This window comes from Neovison vison, chromosome 1 (assembly GCF_020171115.1).
Source record: "Neovison vison isolate M4711 chromosome 1, ASM_NN_V1, whole genome shotgun sequence".
In the NCBI taxonomy this organism is placed as follows: Eukaryota; Metazoa; Chordata; class Mammalia; order Carnivora; family Mustelidae; genus Neogale; species Neogale vison.
The window spans coordinates 276687967-276711130 of record NC_058091.1 but is presented as its reverse complement, the minus strand read 5'-3'; the positions used below and the strand labels follow the sequence as shown (position 1 = coordinate 276711130).

Below are 23164 nucleotides of genomic sequence, written 5' to 3'. Positions count from 1 at the left end.
CCAACGCAAGGTCCAAAAGCTTACCCAAAACCCCCGACAGCAGTAAAGTGAGACGCAAACCACAGAAAAGTGACTGCCGCCCCAGCCTCAGACGCTGGGCACTTCCGGCGCAGCAAAGCAGTCACGGGAACATGGACGGGCTCCATCACCCCACAAACAGCCACTCTCAACATGGCTGCCATGAGTCGACGACAGCGTCCCACACCCAACATGGACATACGGACCGAGCCCAGCCCCGGAAGGCAACCCTCCGGAAATGCCCGAGCTGCGGCGGAAGCGGAAGCGCCCAGGCGGTGGGGGCCGCGGGAAGTGTTGGTCGCGTTTCTCCCTCCCTCTCAACCACAATAACAGACGGAGGGCCGGCGTAGGTGAGGCGGCAGCGGAATGGGCCCGGGGACCGGCAGCAGGCCGCAGAGCGGGGCGTGTGGGCGGCGGGGAGGAGGCAGCCGGGTGGGATCTCCGGGGCTCCCGAACTCCCGACCGCCTGGGCTCTCGGTCTCGGACTCCTTTCAGGCCTAGAGCTCCCGGGAGAGCAAGGATTGGGTTTGTGGGTCTTGGCCTTGTAGGCCCTGGTTGCGGGGTTTGCTTACCTTGTCCAGAGCTGGCCGAAGAGTCTAACATACAAAACCTTCTTTGGGTCTCGGGTTTCTTCAGAATGGGGGCGGGGTAGGGGGTTGGCCTGGGCAATTTATGGGACACCCTCCCACCCCGAGCGTCACGAATTCTACGATTTTTACGTTGTCAGTGATAAAGCCAGTAAGTTAAGGAAGACCTGTAGTCAGTGTACCGAGGGATGTCTCTGAGCAAGACGCAATGAGTACATTTTTTTTGAGAGGCGGCCGGCTCTGCTATCAGGAGCCTCAAGTTCTAGTTTTACCTCGCCACCGACTCTCTGTGTGACCTTGCCCAGGTGCGTTACCCTCTCTGTAGCGCAGTTGGCTTATCTGTAAAATGAAAGTGTTAGTAGTCTCTGATGCATCTCCCAGCTCTGAAGCTCAGGTTCTCAGCTCCTTTTAAAGGAGTCTTAGAGACAGACCTGAAAAGCTTGTTTTCCCTGCCTCCTGGGTAGCCAGGAGTTGACCGATAAGAGATGTCTACCGTGTTTCTTTCCAGGCACCAAACTGGCCAAGGGCAAACTGGGTACTTAGGAAAGTTCTTGTGCAGGGAGAAGCTCTGTCCTGACGACTTCGTTTTATAAATCTAGACCAGCAGTGTGAAAACACTCCTGGGGGAAGAATGGGAGATCTTGTTTTTTGTCTTAAAGCTGCTTTTAACTTGCTGTTACTTTGGGCAAATTCCTTTGCACTCTCTGGACTTGAGATTTCTCAGCTGGCAAATGAGCGCATTGGATTAGGACCCTGATTCTTAATCCTCTTTCCCATACGCGCAGCACAACTGAAGAAAAAAATAATGGCTTTATAAGACCAGGATATTCTGGGAGAGAGAAGAGGTGGGATGTGGAAAGCTACATATTGGTGTAGTCCTATAGACTGGAAAATCTGTGCTTGTAATTTTTAATTTCTGACAGTTACTGGTTTAGGTGACCCTAAGGGTTCTTTCCTCCTTTTAAAATTTACAATGCTGTGATTTCTTATGTTTTCTTAGGGTAATGAATATGGACTTGTGCGTGCACGTGTGTGTGTGTGTGTGTTTATTTATTTCTTAAGATTTTATTTTAAAATAATCTACACCTAGCATGGGGTTCAGACTTCGAACCCTGAGGTCAGGAGCCATATGCTATGTCAATTGAGCCAACCAGGCACCCCTTGCGTGGTTTGTTTAAATGAATGTGTGCTTGCAGGTACACACTTTAGTGAAAAAGATATGAAGGCATAGAATAAGAGAAAAAGGAAAAACGACTTTTCATTAAGGCAAAGTAACGTAGTAAAATAAAATTGGTCTTGCACTGGAATTTAAGACCTGTATCCTTGCTTCAGCCCTTGTACTTTCTGACTTTGTGTCTTTGGACAAACCAGCTTACCTCTTTGGGTCTCACTTTTCCTTATCTGGAAGGTGAGGGCTTGGACTGGATGATTTCTAGATCCTTTTGGCACTAGAATTCTATGTTTTTTTTATTTGAGCAGTTTGGTAGATGTGGTGTGGCATCGCCTTAGGCAAGAGAGGCTATCCTAGGTAGTAGACATGGAAGTTCTGTGATGTTAGGATCTATGATGTTAGGTCAGATTAAGTGACATGCAAGATTATTTTGATATGAGCAAGCTGAAGCCAATAGAAACTAAAGAAAGGCATTAGAACCTGAGGGGCAGGAAAGCCCTCGACCAGATGGATGATTGAAGATATTGGGAAGTTCTAAATGGGAGAGGGGTATTTTTGGTGAGGGTAATGAAAGATAATTTAGATTATGGTAATGGAAATGACTGAGCTATAAGAAACTGGTGTTAGAGTCTACCTGCATTCTAAGTAAGTTTCATGGGAAGACAGACTTTTCAACACCTGGCACTTAGTAGGCAGTAAATGATAGGGTAGATAATGTATGAGCAGATAACAGCTATCAAGAAAAGGAGGAGTTTCTCCATTGAATTGTTATTAATTGGATACAGAATGAGAAATGGTTCAGAATTATGAAAATCCTATCGGATAAGAGATCCCAAAGTTTTCTGGTTAGTTGTAAGTTAGTTTATCTCTTCGTTGTAAAGTGTGTTAATAAGAGACAAACGTGCTTGGGAAGGCCTGATGTGGTCTGAGGACAGGATTAATTAATAGAATAAGTCAGGGATGGTGGAGAATGTTGACAAGATGGTAGACGTATAGGAAGATTTTTAGATGAGACATTTAGGGAGTGAGGAGTGAACTCATACAGGATTTTTGTAGATATCACCAATTGTCAGAATTGTGAATAGTAGGTACTAAAACCTTTACAGTGGAAATAGAGGATTAAAAGGAAAAGAACTTGATGTTGCAAGGAAATGTTAGGCCTCCCTTGCAAGAAGTGGAGATAGCCTTAAGGGTTAGGGATTAAAATAGATGGGGATAAATTTGGGGGCAAACAGAGTGAACTGAATTAATAGAGGATAGTATAGTTCTGTTTGGGAAAAGAGGAGATTTGACTGGCCATTTGGAAGGAGAAGAGAGCACACCTAAGAGAAATTGTATTGTGGAAGGACTCCCTGGCTTGAAGAATACACACAGATAACACAGGTTACTACTTAGAATGTACTTGCACCACCCAGACAATAAAGGTGCTTCCAGTGGCTAAGGTCTGCCAAACAGACAGCCACCAAAAGACTATAGGATACCCAGGACTGCTAAAAGCTGTGGTGTGGGACCCTAAATTAGATGGACCACAAACCCTAATTTGTGAAGCAGGGTGTGGCCAGCAGCAATTCTATCAGAGCATCCAGAAGCCCATCTCAGAGCACTGGGGAATAGCTCTGGAATGTAGAGGGACAGCTGAGGTGCAGAGCCTGACTTGATGATAGGGTGTGTAATGTATGCTGAGAAGTTTGAAGACACTTAATACATGCCCTTGGGCAAGTGACTTATCCTCTCTAGTTCTGTTTGTCCATCTGAAAATTGAGGGAGCTGGTCTTAAGGACCTCTGGATGAACTTTGATGTGTCTGTGAAGCCCCTGAAATTGTGTATGAAATTCATAGTGCATGAGTATACTTTATTTTCCTCTTGGGAAAAAAGATGTGCTTTTACCATAGCCTCAGATGGGTTTGTGACCCACAAAAAAATTAAGAACTGTGTGACTGGGTAGTCTCTGAGGGTCCCTTCAGCTTTTTACATTGTGGGATTCTACACTTCTGTCAAAATGACATTTCTTTTAGATTTGGAGTCTGAGTCTCCAGAACTTGGCTGGCCCTAGAAATGACACCTAGTGCTGCAAAATAGATTCATCATGTATTTGTACTCATCTCTCTCTTACCCTCTATGACTCCTCTGCTAGATCTGCTTCAGTGTTTCATCTTCACCTGCTGTTGATTTTTCCTTCTTAGCCCTTTCCCTTCTAAGCTACTGCTGCTTTGCACCTTCCCTCCTTTTTTGAGTTTCTCAAGTGGCAAATGGTGATATGTGGGCTATAGGGGTAGGAAGAAACCAAGATACAGAAGGCTATTTTTCTATTCTCACTTGCTTTTGTCCTTTATCCCACTAAAAGAAAAGCAGTTAAGAGAGAGAGTGCGCAGACAAGAGAGGCAGCATCACCATATGGATTTAGCTCATTTTGCGCACTATTTTCTTCTCACACCGAGTTGCCAGGCCTTTGTTACTCTCAGCATAGCCACCTCAATGAAGATGAAGCCAGCTTTAGCTGAAATAATTTTGTTGTCCTTTATGGAGTTTGAATGGTGGTAAGGGCAAATAGATGAATTCTTTAACAAGGAAGATTTTTTAACTCCTGGATATTTCCAGGACACCTACTTGGAGAGGACTGATAGCTTTCCCCTGACTCTGGGTCCTGACTTGTCAAACCCCTACATGTGGGATGGAGATCTTATCTTTTACCCTGGCCTTCATCTCCACGTGTCCCCCAGAGGCTTCCCGCAGGAGAGTCACTACTCCACTCGCTGCCGAGTAGGTAGCTACATAAATAAGTCTTCAATTCTAGGCATCATACAGAAAATAGATGTATAATTTCACCTAAAAAAATGCTGCTAATTTAGGCCCTTGGACAGTTAGTGTTAATGCATACTGTAAATTAAATAGATTTTTGTGGGCTTGCTAGGGACCCTATCTCTGCATAATGTTCTATAAAGTCATATCTGTGAGTAAGTACTTCTGAGTCCTAAACAAGTGAACATTTATAAACCAATGATATTTAATGTGCAGTCTATTTGGTTTAAAAATTCAAGTGTCGGTTGTACACTGAGGCATTAAATCTGATTCCCACAAAATCACAGCTTGCAAAATAATAAGAAACAGCAAAAGGCAGAATCAGAAGATGAGGGTATAAATAGTGATATATATTTGGTGAAGAAAAAGAAGGGAGAAAGGCTAAAAAAGATTTTTACTTACAGGATGAAAAGTCGGAAACATCCTATTCCTGAAAGGCTAGAGCTGTCAAGATTCTTGAAAGTGAAGCATGTCCTAAAAATATGATAGCTGGAGAATTCATCCGGGGTTGGATTGGTCAAAACTGGTTAATAGTCTTGTTGAGGCATTTGTAGGTGCTGGTAGTTGTTTGTTCTGTGTTTCCTGATTGGATTAAAATCTGGTTGCATTTTGCTAGGTTATAAGCTTGTTATTGAGATTGTGGAGGGCTGTGGTAGCAAACAGGATACTCCGAGGGCAATGGTTCCTAGCAGCCCGAAGCTACTGGATGCCTCTGGAATAATGGAAAGACTGATGGATGTTCATACATCAGATACTTGAGGATTTATTATGAGCAAAGACTTGTTTTCACCTAGAGGCAGGAGACTGAGATTCCTTCCCTTTTCCTGGCTGAAAATGGCCAAAAAAATATTATACAAGTTTCTATAGGAGAAGCACATGTTCGGTCTCAACAGGGAGCTCAAAAGAGGGGAGAAGTTTTCACAGAGGACTTAACATTTAAACTGGATTTTGAAAACAGATTAATGCTGTTTTAGGCAAAAAAGGGAAGGAAAGGACATTCTAGTCGGAGTTAATAGCTTATTAGGAATGAAAGATCAATATTTGGGGGAACTAAGGTTACTGGTGGGTCAGGAGTGAGTGTCCTGAAGAACAAGTGATTAAGGATTGAAAGATGAAATTGGGAAGGTGCCATGGATGAAATTAGAAAGATTTTATCCTGTGGAAACTAGGATTCCTTGTGGGCTGATTTGGTTTTTGTTTGTTTTTTAAGGGATATAATATGCAAAACAAATCTAAATGTTCAAATAAGGGAGAAGAGTAGAAAAAGTAATCTTTGTTACTTTACTAAACCTCTGTTCTCCCCAGAGGTAGCCACTGTTGATATTTTGTTGTGGACCTTTCCAGAAACGTCCCATACAAACACAAGCATATTTGTCCTTTTTCTCTAATGCAAATGAGGTAATGCTTTTGAATGACCTACATTTTGCTTTTTTCACTTAATGTGCAATCAGAGGAATGGTTTAAAAACACAATTCTGGTTTCAGTGTGGAGTATGGTATGGTAAGCATTTTTTTATTCAGCACATTACTTATTGTCGGCCTATTGTGCGGTAGGCTTTGTTCCAGGCTCTAGGGAAATCACTGAGGAAGCCATTGTCATCCAGGTGAGGGTTGATAGAGACCTGAAAGCCTGAGGAAGGGGATGCAAGAGCAGTATTGTGGTAAGATTGGTAAGAATAGCCGATCAAGGGCCTGAAAAGTGAGAGATCCCAGAATATTGAGACTGATTTCACAATTTCTGTTTTGGGCATCTGGTAAACTAGAGTAGGGAAAGTAGGGGTGTGTCTGTCTGTCTGTCTGTCTGTGAATGTGTTTTGGGGGGAGTGGTTGTGGAGAGAGTTCAGTTTGTATATACTTTGGAAGGATGTTCAAAGTACTGAGATGAAGGTTTCTGAGAGGAAGTAAATGTCAGAACTCAGGAGAGATAGGAGCCAGAAGTGGATTTTTTTTTCTTTTCTTTCTTTTTTTTTTAGTATATTTGTAGTAGCAGTAGTGGAATACAGAGTGGATATAGTTGTCTAGAAGAGAATTCTAGGGTGAATTGGTAAAAGAGACTGAGGAGTGCTCATAGAGGAATGAAGAGGACCAAGAGAATGTCACTTTGGAGGTCACATGATGTGAGCGTTTCAAAGAAAGAGTGGTTAACAGTGCCCATACTACAAATGAGTCAGGTAGGGGAGCCTTGAAGAGGGTATATTGGATTTCATGATGAGGAAGTCAAAATAACCTTAGAGCAGTTTTGGGAGCCATTGTAAGATGGAAAGATTGATTTTGCTGGGGAGAGAGCGGTGAATAGGAAAAGGTAGGCAGTGATAGGAACAGAGGAGTATATTTGTAACTGTTTTTGTGGGGTGTTCTGAGTACAAACATTTATTTCTCTTAAGGTCTGTTAACCAAAATGGGATGGACAGCATATAAGCTTTTGAGAAGGCAAAAGAGAGGTCACAGATTCAGTGCAAGGTAGCTCACGCACCTACTTTCTGCAGAATCGCTTAGGTCTGTACTGCTGGGTGCTTGTTGATACTAATTCGCACACAGTTTTGTAAAGGTATTTCTTCGGTTTCCTAGGCTGAAGAGACAACAAATTAGAGGGGGTCTTAGAGGTAGGTATAGGGGTATGTCTGTGCATGTGTGCGTGTGTGGAACGCAGGGAGAAGCGAGCATGCTGCCACCTGTGAGAAATTACAACAAGTGACCTGTCAATGAGGGAAGAGACCAAAACACACAGGAAATCGGAGGATTCACTTAGTCATGCAGTTTGCTCCCATTTATTGGTGATGCAAAGAATTCCCAAGAACTCCGCAGACTTCTGTAGTTCCTGAGAAGAGGTATCATAGAATATAATGGATATTCATATTGATGTCCTGAGGTCATCAAGACAAGGTTAAGTTTTATTGAGTCCACTTTGTAGGAAAATAAAAAGTCCGCTTTAGAAAGTTTCCATAGTAAAGGATTATAATTAGGAAAAAGGAAAAGGTGGTCCATGACATGGAGCCAGTACTCTTCTAGAGAAGCACTGATTTGGAACTGCACTTGCCTGCATCACAGCAGCATGATGCAATTTAAGCTCTCATCTGGAGTTCTCTGAGTTTGAGTCCAAAGCATTTTGGAGAATTTTACCAGTGATAGTTGATCATGCTACTTAGAGGACACTGTTTTTACATGGTTCCCTCTTAAGCTGACCAATAAAATAAAACAAAGCCCTCTGAGTGCTTGCTCATCTGACTTGAATTCTCCATCCACCCTCCATCCATTCCTTTTTCTCCCTCCTCCCTTCTCTTCCTCTGTCACCAAAGCTTATTCTAAAAACAGACAAAATATAGATACATTTGACACAAAAGTGAGTTAACCTTCGCTCCTTAATGTTTACAGGAGAGAGAAAAGGGTGATTTTATTCTCCATCTGAAGTTGTAGTGATTAGTTTTTGAGCAAAAGGTCTGTATATTTTATCAGATTTATAAAGGGACCTTGGACCCACTGATATTGTCTAATTCCTTCACTTTATAGGTGGGAAAATGAAGAATTAAAAGATGACTCAAGTTCATAAAAGTAGTTTGGCAGATCCAGGACTAGAACCCAATATTCCTCTTCTGCCTTCTGTGTGAGGGGCAGTTCTAGAATCAGGAGATCCCAGAACTGGAAGGGGTTTTGTTAACCTAGTTTAACTATTTTACCTTACAGGTAAAGAAATTCATGCTTGGGAAAGTTGAGTGGATTAATTAAGAAGCAACAGTACAAAATAGAATCCAGAACTCCTGAGTCCTTCCATTTTATTTATTTTTTATTTTTTATTTTTTTGCTCATTCTAAATAATGCATTTTTATATTCTCTACTGCTTTTCAGAAAAAGATATTCTGTGCATTTTGTATAATGTTTTTATTAATTTGAATGTAGTCTGTATCTTTCTTTCTCTTTTATAAAATAAACGTCGTTTTACAAACTAGGTTTTTGGGATCATTTCTGAGTCTGGAGTTGGTGCGCTTTCATCTTCTCTTCTCTCTGCTTGCTTTCAGGTGCTTTGAATTCAAGTTATCAAGAGGGAAAATTTGTTCTTTGATACTGGAGCTAACACAGCAATGGGTCCACGAAAGAAAAGTGTTAAAACATGTCTCATGAATAATGAAATCGTTGAGGAAGCAATACCTGATGAAACAAAGGACTATATGAATCAACTTTCACATGAAGTGCTTTGCCATATTTTTAGGTAAGATTTTGTTTGGTTGACTTTTACCCCCACCCCCCTAGCATGTGTAAGTAGGAACAAATTCTAGGAGTGTGCTGTCTAGCATGGTAGTCACTAGCTACCTATGGCACTGAAATAGAAGTGAAATTAAATTAAAAATCAATCCAGTTCTCAGTTACACTAGCCTGTATGTCTTGTGGCTGCTGTGTAGGACAGCTTACACAGTGAAGATAGAGAGTACTACTTTGGTTGCAATAAGTTCTATTATATAGCCATTTTCTACATTAACATTTCAGGCTTCTCGAAATTCATAGTGACTGATTTGTTGACTTTTGTTATTACAGTACAATGTGCGTACAACATAAGGCAGTGTTTGACTTTTTTGACTACAGCCCACAGTGAGAAACATTTTCTTCATACACACATATATGTAAGTGATTGGAATCAAAGTTTCATGAAATAATACCCATCGTTACTGTATGCAGTGCACACATGAAGTTGTTTTATAGTAAATTTTTTTCCAAAATCTTTTTTTAAATTACAGTTTTGTCCAGACTTCATTATAAACAAAGTCAAAGAAATCAAAACAAAAAACCCCAAAAACCTGTCACTTCCAGTTTCCCCTGCTTTCTTCTTTCAGTCATTATTCATTTAAATAAACAACCCTAATACACTTTGGCTCTGGAGTTGGAGACCTGAGTTTAAATCATGAGTCTTTCATTTACTTGCCTTGGACCAGGGATCAATAAAGATGTTATTATAAAGATTCAGTGAGATAATGCTTTTGAAGCACTCAGTACACTGCATAGCATAAATGCTTGTGTACTGTTGGTAGTTTCGATCCTGTTCTGCCATTGTTCATGTTGCTATATGGTCTTCATAATGAGCACTATGTCACTATGTGCTCACTATGACACAATAATTAACTATGTCATAATAATTGGGGCATAACTAAGTCACTATGACAGAATAACTCTTCTCTTGTAGTCTGATGTCTGGATTGTTTTCCAGTTTTTCTCTTATACAATTGCAATGAACTTTTCCAAGCATTTGGATTTTCCACTATTTTATTTACCTAGGGGAAATTTCCATTTATGAAGTTTATAGAAGTGTTCTGAATTTTTTAAAATTACTGAATATTTGCAGAAAAAGAAATTTTATTTTTTAAAATATTTATTTGAGAGAGAGAGAGAAAGAGTAAGCACAAGCAGGGAGAGGGGCAGAGAGAGAGAGGGAGAAGCAGACTCCCTACTGAGCAGGGAGCTTGATGTGGAACTCAATTCCAGGACCCTGAGATCATGGCTTGAGCCATAGGCAGACAGTTAACCAACTGAACCACTTGGGCATCCTAGGAAATTTGAAAGTAGGGATAGCAGGGCTACTTTAGGGAACATTTTATTTCTCTTTTCTACCATAAATTTGGATTTATCTTCTTTAGTCTTTTAGTCTTTATCATCTACAGTTCATTGTTGTGTGACATAGCATAGTTTTGGCATAGTTCAGTTCTGTCCGGGAATAGGAAGTCCAAAATAACAATTTTTTTAACGTAACAAAATGATAACTGAAGTTCATTTGGTGGAAAAATGTCTGAAAACTTTTCAGAAAGTTTCTTTAGAAAAGGAGTCTAACCCTACCATACCATGATTGTCCCTACAATACAACAGTTGAAGATTTGGTACTGGAGACGTTAAGCAGATAGCTGGGTAAAACCGTTTCCATATTAAGCCCCACATGGGGATTCAAACTTATGTCGGGATCTGGTTTTGATGGTATTCACATCAATGAGGAAAAGCTGAGTGGATTAATCAGTGATGATGTCATAACCCAGGAATCACTTGGAGAAAGTTAAAAAAGCATGTTCCTACCTTCCATATCTGATACCAAATCCTAAATGCATCAATGAATTAAACAATAAAGCTGTTAAAATCTGGGAAGAAACCATATGTAAAATTGTTCCTAGGGATGTATGTTAGGTATTTGAATAATAGGAAGGCATATTATCAACAAATTGGACCATATTTTAAGTTGAGAGTGGATATGATAATATTTTGCAGTTTAAGCAGAACATTCAAATGGAAGGAGTGGAATCTAGTGTCACATCTTTTTTAAAATGTATTTGAAATGCCTACAACTCTTTGATTATTTATCTTTGAAGAAAAAATACATTTCTTTTTCTCAGGGCAAATATGATGTAAGATCATCTTTGTGAGACTACTGATCTATTTGGATTTAGAGGGAGTATATTTACTCAGGCATATACTTTGGATAACAATCAGTGATTTGAGGAAAAAATACTTCAGTGTATAAGTTGATTCAGAAAACAAATTGACTTTTTCGTTGTTTATAAAATGTTTATAATTTCTGGAAATTATCCTACTTACATCTGAGTTATGGAGACTGTAAATTAAGTTAGTAATAATACTTTTTTTGGTAGAAAATTGTATTTTATTTTATTCTCTTTAAATAGTTTGAAGGGGAGGAGAGAGTGTCCAGAGGTAGCAAACATGGAGCAGAAATGCTCAGCAGGCATACTTGGACTTTTCTTTTAGAATTAGCTTAGTTTTTAGGAATTAGAGTCAGACCTAACCGTGTTGACATCCTTGTTCTTCCTTCCTCTTTCTAGCTGTTGATTTTCTGCAGGTTAACTTTTTTGAGCTGATTTCACCACTTGTAAATAGCACCTGCTATGTCAGTGAGGGTTCTGGCAGGAAACAAGTTATTTACACTTGACTGGAACTTGAAGATCATTTAATGAAGGGACTATTTATAGAGGTTTAGATGGGGTTAAGGGAGCTAATAAGGAGTGCTAAAGAATTCACCTAGGAGACTAGGAATAGCAGAAAGCCTTTGCCCATGGTATGTGTTGGCCTAAACCACCCGATAGCGGGAAGAAAGAAAGAAAGAAAATGGATTGGGGGAGGGCAAATAAAGAACCATCTACTTGGTCAAGTTGTGAAATAGTGACTGTAGTACAGTGTCTGTGATATAATACAAGCTTTGTCAAGGGTAGTTTTTACTCTTTTTTTTTTTTTTAATTTAGTTGTGTATGGAGGGGTGTTCAGGAAGAGAGAGAGAGGTGAGATTTTCTGATCTTTCAAAATACATTGCTTTTATTGGAAACAACAAAAGTACAGGTTAGTTGAAAAGTTTCAAGAAGGAAGAGTTAATAGAGAGTTGGAAAAGAGGAAATTGTAGTTGAAATGAGGTGTTTTCATTTAATGCTTGTGCAATACTCGGGTGTGATCTAAACGGTAAAAAGATCTAGGGAAAAAATTATATACTATAAACTTGGTATACATGTATGTTGATGGAGAAGATAGAGTTTCTGGGTGTGTTGAGGGAGCAGAAAGGAATTTTTTTTGCTACTACAGGAAATGATTTCTGTAAAAGCTATAAAATTATATTGGCCATGTTTAAACTGATTAGTTCTCTCGTTCTCAGGTTCCCTTATCATCAGGCCTTGAAATTCGCTGAGATCCTTTTCCTTCCTTTTTTTTTTCCCCTCGAGATTTTCTTTGTTTGTAAAAGCTTTAAAGGAGAAAAGCAGGTTTTAGCAAATATCTTATGGAGAGAACTCAGTATTTATTTGGATGCTTGAGTATTTACTGACTCATCTGTTTTTAGTGAACAGCTATATGTGCATATTAATCTTAAAACCCTGCAAATATTCTTAAGGTCTTATTTCATTCAAGGCGTAGGAGAATGGATGAAGGACAAAAAGTAACCTGTTGGTGAGAGGAAGTACTTACCACTTGATAAATATGAGTTTCTTTCTCTCACAAAGGTACCTCCCTCTGCAGGATATCATGTGTATGGAATGTCTCTCCAGGAAGCTAAAAGAAGCAGTGACCCTGTATCTAAGAGTGGTGAGGGTTGTGGATCTCTGTGCAGGGCGGTGGTGGGAATACATGCCGAGTGGTAAGTGGATCTAGCCTGTTAAGGTACCCTGGAGTCCTACTGGAACCTCATAATATTCCCACCAAACGTTATTTGTCTTAAGATAGGCAATATAAGTCACCTTGTAGGTAGGGAGGCAGAATTTATCTAAATTAGTTAGGTTCATTTGGGTCGAGAAAATGTGTTTTGCCTGAGGCTTTACTGGTTTTGTTCCTTAAGGGGCTACATCAGCCCGTTCCACACATGTAGCACTGGAGAACTTAACATACATTTATTATATTAGACAAAGTGGCCTTTGTTCCATGATGTAGGTTTTCATAGGTTCCCTGTACCCCTTAATGGCATCCTCTAATTAAACAGATATTAATCAATTTGTGTAAAGCTGCCCTAGCAAGCCACAGAAACTGCATTTCTGGCACTTTGATTTCTTTAGCACTTTTAGAAGGCTGTACAAGGTCTTAAGAGATTCTCAAATAAGGCATTGGTCTTGTAGGCGAAGAATTCAGAGTTAGTAGCCCAAGCACACAAGTGGATCTCAGGTAAAGAGACCAGAAAAGAACGTTGATGACTTCGTTAAACAGAATACACCTGAAAGGGAAGAATTAAAATGAAGGGCCAATCAAGGCTTGTTTTTAGCTAACACCAATTTGTTAACTAGAGACTTTTAGTTATTGTTGTTACCAATTTTGAATGTCTTGTTTAATGACATTTTATCAGCATTATCCAGATCCTGATATTTTGAAAATGGGATAAGGGTGGTGGTGGGGGGGAACCTTGGCAGAAGTGAAGTGGAACCGGAGAGACTCTGTACAGTACTGGAATATTTTTACAGTTTGGGGTGGTACAGCCTTTGGAAAGGGTCATCAGTCAACTGGTAACTCTTATCAGTTGGCCTCTTCGTTATCAGTATATATACCTTTTTGTGAAGAACATTGCAAAAACCTGAGGGTAGAACTTAGCTTGGTGGGAGGCTAACCACGGTCATCTTCAAATACTTCAAAGAAACCATCCTAAGGGAAAATGACTCCTTTTATTCCAGAGGGTGATCATTTATAGCAGGAAAGAAAAAAAAAATGAGGGAAGTGTGAAAATGACCATCAATCCTTAGATTAGATTTGCTTTCATAGAGGTTAGACCAGCAGGAATTCTGGCCATGGGATTAATGCACTGTGTAAAGAGGCAGGATGGCAGAGCTCCCATGTCATACAGCCTTAGCCTTAACACTTCTGCCTCTTATCAAATTAGAGAAGAATCTGTCTGCACATTGCTGACTTCTTTCAGACTGTGATAAATACCTGTGAGCCAAAGGCTTCCCATCCCTGCAATGAATATAAAAGAGGATCAAGGCAGTCTCTAGCCTAGAATAAGATCTCATTAACCCTGCTTACTAATGCCACTCTGGCAATAGTTTAACTTGGAGTTTAAGCCCTGATTCTCTATATAATAATAATAATAATAATAATTCTCTATATAATAATAATAACAACAACTAAGGTTTTTACATAGTAATAATAATAACTAAGGTTTTTATGTAGTACTTTATGATTTATATATGTGATCTCTTTGGGTTTTCACACCATCTCAATAAAGAAGGTGGAACTATACTCATTTTTCAATGAGAGGCAACGTGTAGTGTATGACAAAAGAGGGACATTGGCAGTGGTCAGACTCAGTTTTGAACTCTGGCTACTCACACAGTAGCTTTTAAATTCCTCCAGGTTTATTTTTTGCATCCCTAAGTGCAGTGATTACCTTTTCATTGGGTTTGAAGAATAGATGAGAAAACATAGAATTGTTAGCATGTTGAGTGACTCTGTTAGTCAAGGTTACTCTACACAGTGATAATAAGAACTCTTAGTATAATCAGACCAAGTGATCTTTGAGGTCTCTTTTCAGTTTTGTGATTCTAAGGTTAATATAGTCATCTGGACCAGCTCTGTGCAAATAGAACAACTTGAAAACTTTAGTATGTTAAGACTTGGTGATTTGGGGCCTCACTTACATTCTTGAGAGTTAATATTTTTGTCATTAGTGGGCAGACAATTGGATTTCTGACAGTCTCCGATAAAGGCAGAACACCCCAGATAATGAAGTATCAACTGTGTGAAACTTGTCTTCCTGCTTATCTCACCAAAACCCCTGGTGTGAAAGTGACCTGCCTCTCCATTCCCATCTGGTGCATGGAACATGGTTGGCCTCCCAGATAAACAGCTTTGTGTCAGCTCAGTATTCCTTCAGTTTGGTTCACTTATGTTCTCTTAGCTAACTTGATTTTTTTCAGAAGAATGAGCTCTCTGAAATGTCCAGGGAGTGGTGGTTAAACACAGGATAAAGTAATTATTAGGAAATGGGTAGACCAAGAGAACCTATTTTGAGAAGGGATTTTGGTTAGAACTGTGAACTTCCTAAAGGTGAGGATTATAGCTTTCTCCTTTTTTAGTTGTGTGCCCTGCAGAGCCCTAGAGTTCTCTGGACCAGAGAGTACCTTGGAGGGTGGTGCTGATCAGATAGGTGGTCCTTCCTCACCTAGCAATCCAGTAATAGGTGCGAGTTATCCAGGTTAAATGTGTGTTGTCCCGTTGAAGATTTCTGTGCCTTAAAAGCAGCAGCAGCAACAAAAAGGCAATCATAAATTAAAAGCCTCAGCTCTGTAAAATATTAATTCAAGATAAGTGGGGTTTCTGAAACACTTCTTCTATTACTAAAGAAATATATTATCTGTTTAATCATTTGTTCAGCCATGGTGTTAGTCTTACAAAACTTTAAAAAGGAAACCTTTTGTTAACTTTTGACAGAAATGACAAGCGCCTAATAAATGTTCATGAATCCAAAGATGAACTTGCCTCTAAATGCTTCTGAATTTCTCAGGCTTCACAGATTCCAGTTTTCTAACACTATTGAAGAAGATGCCAGATGTCGAACAGCTTTATGGCCTTCACCCTAGATACCTTGAGAGGCGAAGGGTACGGGGCCATGAGGCTTTTAGCATTCCAGGCGTTCTAGAAGCTTTGCAGGCATGCCCAAACTTAGTGGTGAGTATACCTAGTTGAATAATATTTGGTATCAACTAATTGATGAAATAATAAATCAAAGAATGAACAAATATGCTTACTCACATGCAGATTTCATCCATAACACACTTTTAAATTCCATTGCACTTAGCATCTTAGATACAGAAATAGAAGCTCTGGATACAAATTAATAGCCTTTCTTATGCTTGCTTGGCATTATTTTCTAGGGTGTAGAAACTTCTCATTTGGAATTGGTAGAATCTATTTGGACATACATGCCACATGTTCATATTTTGGGGAAATTTCGTAATCGTAATGGAGCATTTCCAATTCCTCCTGAAAATAAACTGAAAATTCCTATAGGAGCCAAAATTCAGACTTTACATTTAGTTGGTAAGTACATGTTTCTTGGGTCACCTGCGACACCTCAAAATGTTTTATAACTGAATAATCACTGAGAAAGAGTAATGAGAATTTTAGAAATAGCTTTGTTGATTGATGATGGCCAAAGCAATGCTTGTGAGACGTGTATACAAATTTATATTTCCCATTAAGGAGTCTTAGGTAGGGGCTGGAGGGTTAGAGAAATAACTGCTTCACAACCAGTCTGTTCTGTTTTTGAAAACTGTCTAAGTAGTTTTGAAAGTTATTAGGGTGTGGTATGGTTTGTTTTGTTTTGTTTGATTTCACGGAGCCAGAATTCTGCCCTTGTTCTTTACCCTTTTGGTCCTAGTTTACCCCTTCAGAGAAGAGTTCTCAGTGCAACTTCTGTGGTGATGCAAGTGTCATGGTTTTGTATTCTCCCGTGTGGTTCCCTCTGTGGCTAGTGAAACAGAGGAACTGAATTTTTATCTTAGGTGCATTTATCAGCCCCATGGAGTAGTGGCTACTTTATTACATAGCTCAGCTCTAGAACACTAAGGAATAAAAAGCCAAATAGGTCTCAGTTTACTTGTATCTTCTCCAAGCAGAACATTCCCCTATGTTCAAACCAGAAAAAAATGTGCTGCTTTTCTTTTTCTCTGAGAAATGGGAAATGGGGTGTTCTTTTTCCAAAGGCACCTTATTTGCAGTGATTGTAGTGTACATTCTCCATGCAAATAGTCTGTGTCTCAATAATTTCTATCTAGGTAGATAATAAAGGCAGATATTTTCTCAAATTTAATTTGCCACCTCTGACTTAGATTATTGAAAGGGTTTTGGGAGGACTCCTGTTACTATAGTCTGACTTAAAATATATGTTTATTACATATTTTATTTAAATATCTGTTGAGTGTCTGCTCTGTTCTAAGCATTTTGGGCATTGGCGATGGTCTTAAGGACTAGAAATTTCTGAAACTGGGTCAGGTGGTATAGGGAGTGCAGCAGGATGGTAAGGAGTGGGTCTTAATTGGGGCTTATGTGCACAGTTATGGCAGAAGAAGAATGCTCTCTAGCCCCCTTTTATTTACATGCTCAAGGGATGATTGTGATTAGGCATTTGGATATCTAGTTTGAGACTGGATTTTTAGATAATAAAGTTAGTGTAGTATCTGAAATTTACAATGTAAGCTCTAAAGTCAGTGTTTTTATATCTGTATATTTCCCATGATTCCTGTCATTGGAGAAGATACAGCAGGTACAAGCTGTTGGTAAATTTTATTGAAATGCATTCATTCGTTTGATTAATTCAACAGTTTAACACTGTGATGGTGTTGTAAATGTGTATAGTAAATTAGTGCACATGCTGGGAAGGCTGTAATTGTGTCCTTTGTTTATAGAATGGGTTTGAAGCAAAATGTGGATTGGGTATAGACTAGACCTTCTTTGTCTGGTAGATCTGTCTCACTCTATTCTGAATTTGCTCATCAGAATTACCACTATCATGGTGGATGCTAAGTTTACATTTTTGAGTTCTGCATCTTTAGTCTTAGTCTATACCTCTTTGCCTCTGCCTTTCTTTGTTTTGTCTCAACCTCAATTTTACTTCCCGTCTGGTGCCATATAGGGTATATGCGTAGTTCAAGGCTAAAGGTCGCTGCTTTTTGGGAAGGGGCAGGTTAAGGGATACTCCTTGTAGTAGGAGCATCCTGCAAAATTTAGCTTCTAAAGACCCAGTCATTCAGGGGCTCTGCTAGTTTGCTTTCTCTAGTCCCCTTGTTATCAGGGCTTCTACCAACTTCAATTTGAACTTGTATTAAACTGGTTTTGCCAACTGCTGCTTGTTAAATGCCATCACACTGGGTCCTTGGAATTTCTGTCAGATATTTGTGTCACTTCCTTGGCTTTTCATGAGGCTGTGGTGGTTAACTGTTGGGCAGGTTCCTTGATCTGCTTTCTTCCTTTTAAAACTTACAAGTTACCTATCTTTTTTTCTTCTTTGTCTCCTGATTTTTCCTTCCACTTTACATCCCCTTTCTCTCAGACAGTGTCCTCTGCAGGTATGACTCATAGTGTTAAGTCACTTATGAAGGATAAAATACCTTCATCAGTTTGAAATATTAAAATATATGACTGATGGGTTTCTCACTTTCTCAGAGTCATGCTGACTGGCTTCTCCTACGCCTGTACAAATCGTTAAGGTTCATTCATTTGTAGAAATAGCTTTAATCTCTGTCTCTGGATATTATGGTATTTGAAGCCAGCTATCCTGCCTGTGTTTTAGTTTTCTCACTGGTGGGACAGTGGGTGTTGGTAATCAAATAGTACTTTTGTTTATTCCTTCCGCATAATTTTGTTTTCAGGAACCTGTTTTCATTTTATATCTGCTGGTGTATGTATGTATCCTGAAAGAGTTGTAGAGTTATGAGAAAGATTCATGTGTATAAAATGTGGAAATACTTTTAAGATCCCATCTCCATAGGCCTTTTCTAAAGAACTAACAAAGTAGAGTGTTCACGGTTTGCTCACATTGTTCATTACAAGCCTGTTTTAAATAAGCCAAACTTGATGGACTTTAATTAAGTAATTCTTTCTGGTGAAAATCTCCATGAAGGACAAATTGTCAACTTGAAAAGTAGACTGTTGCACTTTTATGCAGAATACAGAGTTTTTTTTCGTGATTTTTGTTTTTCCGTATATGTTTTTAGGGGTGAATGTTCCTGAAATTCCTTGTATCCCGATGCTAAGGCACCTTTATATGAAGTGGGTAAGACTCACTAAACCACAGCCGTTCAAAGACTTTCTTTGCATTAGTTTACGAACTTTCGTCATGAGGAACTGTGCAGGTAATGGCACATAGTTATGGTAGAATTATACCTATGCTATTCTAAAAATATCCTAAAGCAAACTCCATAGCTGTGTTTGTAAATGGAATTACGTTACATTATTATCATTTATGTTCAGTCATTTATTCACCTTGTGAAAATAAATGTATTTTTTGTTTTAAGGTCAGTTGACTCATGATTTGTGTTTTACACTTAGTGGGGAGGGCGGGGGAAGCATCACAGTATCTCTACATATTTTTTACAGGTACTTTTTACTTTCTTATTTTTTAAATTTTTTTAAAATTATTTATTTATTTATTTGACAGAGATAGAGAGGGAGTACAGGCAGGCAAGGGGAGCAGGAGAGGGAGCGGGCTCCCCACTAAGCAGGGAGCCCAATGCAAGTCTCGACCCCAGGACTCTGAGGTCATGACCTGAACTGAAGGCAGAGGCTCCTACTGAGCCACCCAGACCCCCCTCACTTTTTACTTTCTGTAGGATTGTTATAATGGATCTCTGTCTGATTTCTGGTTACGTCACACTATGATCTCATAAAGCAGAAAGCTCTGCTTTGGTACTGCCTTTCTGTTCAGAAACCTTCAGTGTCTTTGTTGCCCTAGATTGTCAAGTGGGAACTATTCTCCTTTAAAGCTCTTAATAGCTGGGGCCCCCTCTCGATATCTTTTTTCTGAGTCATTACCAAGATGTACCTTCTTTTATTGTTAGGCTTCCCTATTCACTGTCCCCTCTGCCATTCTGCCAGCCTTTACACTATGTTACTGTTCCCTTGTCCTAAGGTATACACTTCCTTCCTTCCTCTTCTCTTATTCTCTTCTTTTTTATGTAGTACAACAGATACTCTTTTTATAGTAGATATGTCATGCCTTTTATAGTAGATATGTCATGCCTTTTATAGTAGATATTCTTAGATTATTCAGTTTTATCTCCATGTCTTTTGCAAGCTCTGTGGTAGATAGGTCTGTGTCTTGTGATCTTCCATATCCCCTCCTACAGCACTGCTCCCAGAGAGAGGTATTTATGATCCAGCTCTTTACTTGGGTGAAGGACCACATCCTCAACTCGGCTGTCTCCCTTTAGTTATATTGAAACTTCAGGGGATTTACAAAAAATACTCAACATTCCTCCAGCGTTACTTAAAAATCCTTATGCTGAATAAATAAATACATCTTTATCAGGCTAATATGTTCTAATAGATATAGATATATCTAATAGATATAAATAGATATATTCTATTCTATATTATATTCTTATATTCTATATTATTCTATAATATATTCTTATATTCTAGATAAAATAGATATATTCTAATAGATATAAATTATAGAGAGTTACCTACTTGGCTCTCAGTTTCACACATAGAATTTGTAAGTTATTTCAGCTGCTGGTCTGAAAATTCACTTTTAAATAAATTTACATTGTTCCATTGAAGTATTTTTTATTCCTCTAGGGCCCACAAACTCCTTGAAGTATGTCCCTTTAGTAACAGGCTTAGCGTCTGCCCGAAACTTGGAACATTTAGAAATGGTTCGAGTCCCTTTCCTTGGAGGTCTTATCCAACACGTGGTTGAAGATAGTTGGAGATCAGGTATTCATTTTTCTTTAGTTACTGAAAACTTTACAAATCAGTTTTAAAAATTACTATGCTTTTATTTATCTTCTTTTGTGAGTCTTTTTAAAAGAAATTGCTTGTTAGTAATTACCCTGTCTGGTGCGTTTGATGGACAGTAAGTAACCGTGAGCATGGACTAGTACTCATTTTCTTTTTATACAGTGCTAAGCCTTCTCAAAATAAATAGTAGAGTGTTAAAGCATGTTTTCTGTTTTATTAATTCAATTTACTTAGTTAACCAGACAGCTGTTATATTTGGAATTTTTCTGAGAAATATTAACAGGGATTTCTAGAGTCCATTGGTGAAAAGAGATGGTTTTTGACTTGGACATTTTAGGCCTACAAAAGAACTCAGGGATTAGTAATGATAATGTCTCACGTTTGTCTAATACTTTAAGGTATATCAGTGCTTTCATGTTTGCACTTGGATATTAGCTTCATCTCAGATGATGGCTTTTAAAAGGAAAGTATATTTTACTCTCTAGGTCCTTTAATTATATTTTAAATAATGATATATAACAATGTGCTCCACGTTAAACATCTCAGATAACACAGAATTTAGCGAGATAACTGTTGAGAAAAAAAAAATCTAACTTTGTATATTCAGAATACAAACAGAGTATCATTAAGTACTGTTGGTACAAGTTGATGTTATTAATACTATTAAAATGTGAGTAAGCATGGCATTTTTAGGCATTTTGTCAAGTTTGGTGGAAGTACACTTTAATTAAATTGTGAAGGGGATGGAGCAGGCTCCCTCAGGGTCAACAGCTTTATTTCTATTGTGCATGGCTGTAGCTAACAGGAAAAAGTCAGAGAGGGGATAAGAAGACCACAGTGGAGCCATTCATTAGAGAGAAGACTACAGATACCAAAAGTGAAGAGCTTGTGTAAATGTCCTGAAAGAAAAATAGACTTTTCTCCCCTTATGAGCATTTAAGAATGACTCTGCCTTATATTTTAATTAAGGAGTCAGTTATACCTCACATAAAAGTTAATTCCAAATGAATCATAGATATAGATCCAAATGTGAAAAACAAAACATTCCTTTAAAAAAAAAAAAAAAAAGTAGGAGAATGTCTTTTTAACCTTGGGTAGGCAGAGATTTATTAAACAGGATACCAAAAAATACTTACCATAAACAAAAAATTGATAAACTCTACTATATTAAAAATTTTTTTCTGTTCATCAAAAGGTATGATTTATTAAGAATGAAAAGCAAAGCTTCAGAGTGTGAGAATCTATTTGCAATACAGGTATCAAATGAAGGACTTGTGTCTAGAGTATATGAAGTACTACTAAAATTAATGAGAAAAAGGCAGACAACCCAGTAAGAAAAACAAGGATACAACCAGAATACACAAGACTTCACAAAAGGGGATAACCAAATGGTTCACATGAAAAAATGAGAAATGCCCTTAATCATTAGAGGAATGCAAAATAAAACCAGTGTGATACACAAGCACTAAAATGACTATGCCTAAGTATGACTGATAGGAAAGAGACTTACAGGGCTTTCATACACTGATGGGGCTGAGTATAAATTGATATATTCCCTTGAAATATTGTTTGGTAGTGTCTGTGCATAGCAACACCGGCCTTCCTGGTTTTATTTATTTATTGTCTCCCTGGTTTTAAAGCCAATAGAAATGCATACATATCTTCACCAGGAGACAGTGCCCCAAATTGTTCATAGAAGCACTGTTCATAATAGCCTCCCGATGGAACAGCCCAAATACCCAGCAGCAGCAGCATGGGTGATTCACACATGACATATTTGTGCAAGAGAATATTACACAGTAGTGAGAGTGAATGAACTGCCACTCTATGCAGCAATCTGGATGAATCTTCTAAACAGAAATTTCAGCAAAAGAAGGCAGACACAAAAGTGCATATTGTGTGATTCTCTTCATAAAAGTTTAAAGTCAATCTTGTGAAAATTCACTATGCTTTATACATTAATAATTTGCATACTGTTTTTGCTCTGTATTTACAAATTTCAAAAACATAAAACAGCTGAAGTTAAAGGAGAGGTGGTCTTGTTCCCTATGATACATTGGAGGTTCAGACTTGGGCTAGAAAATGTCAGGATCCCTTCTTTACAGTTCCCTTACGAACTTGTAGCTTCCTGAAAATCCTTTCTTTTAACAGTCTCAATAATTTGGAGTAATTTTCCAACACAATCAGAATGCCTCTTCAGGAAGACAGTGTCTGTTTTCATCTCTTCTTAGGAAATGACTGGTCATTGCAATTCATTTTGAGTTACTAATTTGAGTGGAAAAACAAACTTAGATTTACTTTTAACCAGATAAATGTCATCTAAAATGCATCTAAGTACTTTACTAAAAGTGCTACGGTCGAAGGAAATACTGTTTTTGTTCCTTTTCTCCCTTAACTAGGTGGTTTTAGAAATTTGCATACTATCGTTTTGGGAGCTTGCAAAAATGCTCTTGAAGTAGATCTTGGTTACCTCATTATCACTGCTGCTCGTAGGTATGTTTCTTCTTCATGTTGTCTTTTGTCTTAGTGTTTTTTCCTGTTTTGCAAAGATTGGGGGAATGTGTGTAGGAAGTTTGATTATGCCTTGTCTAGATGTGAAATATAAAGGAGTTGTTTAAATAGCATTAGAGCATCACTTGGTAGTGGTAGTCTTCTTTTACAACTGATGACTGCTGAACTGCCC

At 38.5% G+C, this 23164-nt stretch overlaps 1 protein-coding gene across 3 annotated transcripts in view; it reads left to right on the top strand.

The window, feature by feature from the left end:
• The first annotated feature begins 286 nt into the window (after window positions 1-286).
• FBXO38 (F-box protein 38) overlaps window positions 287-23164 on the top strand; it is a 54749-nt gene continuing 31871 nt past the window's right edge. For all 3 annotated transcript variants that reach the window (XM_044231919.1, XM_044231913.1, XM_044231903.1), the window contains exons 1-8: window positions 287-368; window positions 8589-8779; window positions 12543-12676; window positions 15524-15687; window positions 15894-16059; window positions 18735-18872; window positions 20320-20457; window positions 22881-22974. In XM_044231919.1, the coding sequence (XP_044087854.1) occupies window positions 8652-8779; window positions 12543-12676; window positions 15524-15687; window positions 15894-16059; window positions 18735-18872; window positions 20320-20457; window positions 22881-22974 (962 nt within the window). In that variant the 5' untranslated portion in view covers window positions 287-368; window positions 8589-8651. The remainder of the gene's footprint in view (window positions 369-8588; window positions 8780-12542; window positions 12677-15523; window positions 15688-15893; window positions 16060-18734; window positions 18873-20319; window positions 20458-22880; window positions 22975-23164) is intronic.